General features: G+C 40.2%; 1 protein-coding gene across 1 annotated transcript in view; it reads left to right on the top strand.

The window, feature by feature from the left end:
- Positions 1 to 5,292, top strand: part of rragd (ras-related GTP binding D) — a 53,628-nt gene extending 48,336 nt beyond the window's left edge. The window contains exon 7 of the mRNA XM_005943518.3: positions 5,033 to 5,292. Within this exon, the coding sequence (XP_005943580.2) occupies positions 5,033 to 5,184 (152 nt within the window). The 3' untranslated portion in view covers positions 5,185 to 5,292. The remainder of the gene's footprint in view (positions 1 to 5,032) is intronic.
- The last annotated feature ends 677 nt before the right edge of the window (positions 5,293 to 5,969 follow it).

Raw genomic sequence — 5,969 nt, 5'->3', positions numbered from 1 at the left:
ACTGGTGGAGGCCAGCAGGTGGATGAAGGAAAAGGGACGCAGAAGGAAAAGAGACCCGAGGCGGCCGCCGGTCCAAGTGTGAACTGAACTTCAGGTAAGAAGTTATGACCTGCAGTCTCTCTGGGTCAGATATGAACCAAGTTTAGGTGGAGTTTATTTTCGTTATGCTGACTTTTTCCGTACTGCGTGCTAGCTAGCATGACGGAGTTTCTATACAGCTGGGTGGTGCTATGAAGTTAATGATGTTGAACTTTATTTTGTTCATAAGTTATTAGAGTTGCCAACCGTCCCGTCTGGTATTCAGAGAAAATATTACGCGTTTCTTATTGAGGTGAAAAGGAACAGTTTGTCCCGTAATTCAGCTACAATGAAAAAGACACAAAGCTGGAGTTATTCTGTGTCTTTGCTGCACAGCTGCCTCTTCTTTCATCCTCTCCCCCTCCCTCTCCCGTTTCTACTTCAATCATGAAACTGATCAATGATCAGCTGATCGGCTCTCTTGTTTGTTTATCGCTCACTTTGCGCCGAAAGAGGAAACCAGCGGATGTCGCGCTAAACAACAGCAGCACGTTTAAGCTTGATCAGCTGTTGTTAGAATTTATTTAATATTAATTTCTAGTATCAGCTGATGTTTGCTGGAGCCACAGCTGTAAAGCTGCTGGTCATGATATGGTTTGGTTATCTGGTGAGAGGGAAACATGAAGATGAAACCAGGAGATGTCCTTACTGGATCATCAGAGCTGAACAGGTGATGGAGAAACAGGTTTACCTTTTAGGTGACATGAATGAGTTGAAGGGAAGTTATGAACTGTTTCTGAGAGACAAATAACACCAGGATCCTTTTTTAGGTAGCTGACAGCTGGTAACTGTGCAGGGGCGGGTCTAGCAAAGTGTTGCCAGGGGGGCAGGTAGGGCATTAACAGGGAGAGGGGGCACAAAGAAATACTTTTCTTTCTTATTCTCATTTAAAATGTCTCGCTTTTAAAAAATAATTATCTGAATCTTACAACAAACGATTGATAGATTGATGCATATATACCATCAGAACAGTGAACATCACTGTCACAACAGTGTTTGTTTTCATTCAAAGGCTTTATGATTTTTCCTATAATGGTGGGCCGGTCTCTAGTCAAAATGCCCGGGCCAATTTTCTGTCCCAGTCCAGCCCTGTATGCAGCTCATCTGCAGTCTGGTGTTACCTACATCTTCCTATTCAGAAGGCAGAATTTCCGAGTTCTGAGTACAATCGAAAGCACCACGACTGCAGTTTTTGTGTTGATGTAAAAGGCGCACATGACTCTGTGACGTAGGCTAGAATCATGGCAGCAGTCAATGACGGTCCAGGCGTGGGATTTCTCTCGTGGAAATATGCACATTATCTTTTCCTTTCTATTGGTAGGTGGCACAGTGCACTTGTGGCAAGTAAGCAAGCTAGAAGACTGGCAAAGTTATGGAAGCAACACATTAACAAGAGAATTCTGAGTAAAACCAAAGTTACTTTCCCTAGTAACTAGTTACTTTGAAAGTAACGAGTAACTTGAAGTAACTGAGTTACTTTTGAGAGAAGTAACTAGTAATGTAACTAAGTTACTATTTTAAAGTAACTTACCCAACACTGCGTATGCATTATGTTGTTTTACTGCAAAGGTAATCGCGGTGCAGTATAAACCTCTCTTATTTTATACTAGTTGCCTAGCTAAAAAAAACAAACAAACGTTTTTATTGTTATTATTGTAATTGTCTGTAACAACTGTCCAAATTTCAGTTGAAATCACTGTTCTTTTTCTTCCTGTCTCCTTTCCCTGAAGTTTGATGTTGATTGATTTTAACAATATCAAAACAATGTTTAGTAGGCTAGTCACTCTGAAATGGCACGTTAGTTGAATTATGTAGTTAGCAACACTAGTGAACGATTTTGATTTGTTCTGTTTAAGAAATAGTATCTGTACTGTAGTTCTGTTTAACTTCTTTGCATTATGGATCACAAGTGAATCAGTACAAAACAGTTTTCATGATTTGAGGGTTATCTCTTATATCACAACTCTTTACTTGACTTATAGTAGCCAAATGTCATTCATTTTCAATGGCAGATTTCTTTTTTGCTTTCTCTGTCTCCTTGTTGTCCCGTTCTCTTTACTTCTCTCTCGCTCTCCTTCTCTTTGTCTCTTCATTCTGTTATGTGCATGTGTGTGTGCATGGTTGCCTCTTTGTTCTATATCTCTGAAGACATGCCCTTCAGCTGGTGCTGCTGACAGACTTCAAAAAACTGTGCTTAAGGACTGGCTCCGCTGCTCCACCTTTGCCAGATCATATCTTAGTAGTTTACATTTTGTCTAGTATCGCTTTCATCTCTTCTTCCACAAAGCTCACAGCCTAATCAGATTCTCTTATTGCATGTTTGGAATTTACTGGATTTTGATTCAAACTCCGATTACCTGTATGTCTTTCCACTCACCTGCTTAAAATGTACCCTTCTCTTCATCCCCACAGAAAACAGCCTTGCAGTTCATGTTGTTGTTAAATTACAACTTTGTTAATAAACCTTTTTTGAAAGGTTGTTTTAAAAACATAAGAGAATGAGCACAGCATCTGATTGGCCAGACAGTATCAGACACTCTCTAACTTGCCGTCAGCACTGTGATCCCACTAATACAATCCTGGTTCCCCAGCCTTTCTTCTATGAAGCATCTTCACGATCACGTGAGACTTATGCGAATGAGCTGGCCTGGTGCTGTGGACTTCTGCTTCTGGTTTTGTCAGCATTAAGCTGACAACCCCACTTCACACTACTCTGAGGTGTCTAATCTAGGGTGTCTGTCTTAGTGGAATTATTCAAAGAATTGGCCACAAGCTGAAATGAATTATTGTGTCCTCAGTGGTGTATTTGCGTAATCGTAGTCTTTCACTAAACATCCTCCTGTGACTGGCCAGCATGTCATGAAGTGGATGGAAGGTAATGTCAGCATCGTCCTTATGTAGGACAACATCTGCCTCTCCAGAGTCCAGCTCCCTCCCCACAACATTACTGGCCTTGCAGACCAGTTTATTGAATCTGGTGCTATCTGCAACCCTACACCTGCTGCCCCAGCATGACACATCATAGAGGATGGCACTGTCTGACAGATATGAAAAGACTCAACCGCCTTCAGAAAATAGAGACGTGTACTTATACAATACAATTTTATTGATATAGCACGTTGAAAGCCAGGGTGTACACCAAAGTGCTTCACAGTTAAAATAACGGTAAATGATTACACTGAACAGTAAGTCGTTAAAACAAGGTAAAATACAGAAAGTAGAGAAAACAAACAAAAAGCATTAGTAAATAGAAACAGGGAGAGAACATGATTATCCAGAGAAATGAGTAGCGATACAGCAATTAAGGAGCGGTGAGAATTAGCGAGTCGGAAAAGCCAGGTTGAATAGGTAAGTTTTCAAGCATGCGTTAAATGATTGAATGGAGTCAGAGGCACGAATGGTAGCAGGAAGACTATTCCAGAGGTTTGGTGCTACAGAGCCAAAAGCACAATCACCCCTAGTTGGTGCCTGGGCTGGGCCAGAAGTAACTGACCGGAAGATTGTAAAGAACAGCTGGGAGTATAGAGACTGAGGTATAGGTATTTATAGTCCTCCACATTTACCTCCTGGATTGAAACAGGGATCGCTGGTTTCCTGGCCTTGAGAACACGGGTTCTCACCCTGTCTGTCCCAGCAAACCTGCCTGTAGCGTGATATGGTACTACAAGGTCATTAAGATAAGATGGGGCCTGATTATTTAAGACCTTGTATGTGAGGAGCAGGATTTTGAATTCTGGATTTAACAGGAAGCCAAAACAGGAGAAATCTGCTCTCTCTTTCTAGTCCCTGTCAGGACTCTTGCTGCAGCATTTTGGATCAGCTGAAGGCTTTTCAGCGAGTTTTTAGGACTTCCTGATAATAATGAATTACAGTCGTCCAGCCTGGAAGTAATAAATGCATGAACTAGTTTTTCAGCGTCACTCTGAGACAGGATATTTCTAATCCTTCAAAGTCCTATCTCCATTCAGTCATCTTAGTTTATAAATGTAGGGCCTTCTAAACTCCTCTGTTTTCACATCAAAGCACAATTTAAAATCAGTCATTGTATTTGTAACTATTCATTACCTCCATTTCTGGTTGTTATTGTGTGTGAGCTGGAGAGAATGGTCAATAATCATGAGACTTGGCTACAAAAAGGAACCATAACACAATTTTGAGATGAATTTCATCAACTAGGTCATGGCGTATTTCATTATTTTCCTGGAGGCTTGTGAAAATTTTGTCATTTCTGGTTTTAGAGGACAGTTGTGCTTGCAATTTTATCATGTCCTGAGGTGCTAAATTTCACCTTCATGATTTTTTTAATAAGGGCCTTGTATGATGTTGCTGTCAGCATTTACACTTTACATTCAGTTTTTGTGCTTGGTGTCTGTATACCTATAGTTTAGCTCTGCTTCATTCCTGCTATTCTTTCGTCTGACTTTATCTACCTCATGTTGCTTGGTAACAGGCGGATATTAATGTTCAGTGAGTGACAATGGAAAAGTTTTCTTTCCCCTTGAGATTAAAAGTCTCCATGGAGATGATCTACTGTTCAGCCTCACCTTTAAGGAAAATTGTTTGCGAGGGAGGGACAGAGCATGTGCAGTTTACAATCTTAAGGTGTGACTGTGCTTGAACTCTTTTAGATTCTGCAAAACGCTGGAGTCGGGGGAGAGGGTTGGTACCCTCTGAACAGTTTTGTTATCTCACTCCCAAACACAAAAAGTGCTCTATTGTCTGACAAAATGAGCAAGAGTGTTCAAAACCAGTGCAATGATGCACAAATAGATGACCGTAAAGAAACCATGAAAACCAAATTTAGATCTATACATTTTTTGTTTTTTTTATGGCCTCAGATATGGTACCTTTGGACTTTCCCTTGTATTTATTAAGGGTTGTTCTTCAGACATCATATAAGTGCTAGAAAGTATTTTCATTTCTAACAAATGTGATTCTGTCCTCTCTCTGACAGGACTGATTGACTACAACTTTCACTGCTTCAAAAAAGCCATCCAGGAGGTTTTTGATGTTCGCGTAAAGGTTCAACAGAGCCGAAAACTCCTCAACCAGAGGAGGTGGAGTAAACTGACTCTGACCAGCGGAGTGTGCAGCAGCACCCACTAACAACTGTACCTGAGCTGCACCCTGATGGGTTTTTTAAATTGTTTTCTTAGTGTGAATCATTTGCTCCATTCAGCCCCCCAGTGTCTTTCACTTGCCTATTTCTACTGGGCAAAAAGAACACAAGAAAACTAAACTACACAAAAAAAATAATATTTAAGTACATTTGAAAATGTTTATGATGGGAACCTGAACCAATTAGTGTGTTAATGTGAAAAAAAATACTTTTAAAATAAAGAATTATACAAGAGGCAGTAGAATAGAAGATCCCTTTATTGTCATTGTACAACAAAATTTTGGAAACTCAAGTTCCCCAACTGTATAGTGAAGTATGGAAGTTGTGATGGAAAAGCTTTTTAAACTGTATTTTCAGCCAAAGAGACCAACTCTTAAAGGTTTTTTCTTTATCCTTAGGGACTAGTAAAGCGCTATATAAATACAGGCCATTTACCATTTACCATTTTATCAGATTTGAGTTGAGTTATCAGATGCAGTTTTTTTACATCCAGGAATGTGTTAAGAGAAACTGGGGAAGACACACACCAAAGGACTGCAGATTGGACCCAGACTGCTATTTAGCCATGTGGCATATGATCGTCTGTTCAACTAGTGAGCTAAACTGGTGCCACATACATGCAGTTTTTATGTCCCACTGACCACTGAAATGGACATTCTCTCCCTCCCCCATTTAGTTTGACAGGAACTTTACATAGACCAAATGAAATGTCTGATTATGTTGAGTGAGACCTGTTCTGATTTGTCAGTTATCATCCTTGGTTCAGTAGAAG

Source organism: Haplochromis burtoni, unplaced genomic scaffold, assembly GCF_018398535.1.
Source record: "Haplochromis burtoni strain Fernald_Lab_line unplaced genomic scaffold, NCSU_Asbu1 Contig_369, whole genome shotgun sequence".
NCBI lineage: Eukaryota > Metazoa > Chordata > Actinopteri > Cichliformes > Cichlidae > Haplochromis > Haplochromis burtoni.
Note: the sequence above shows the minus strand (reverse complement) of the source record. Positions and strands in the feature narration are given on the sequence as shown.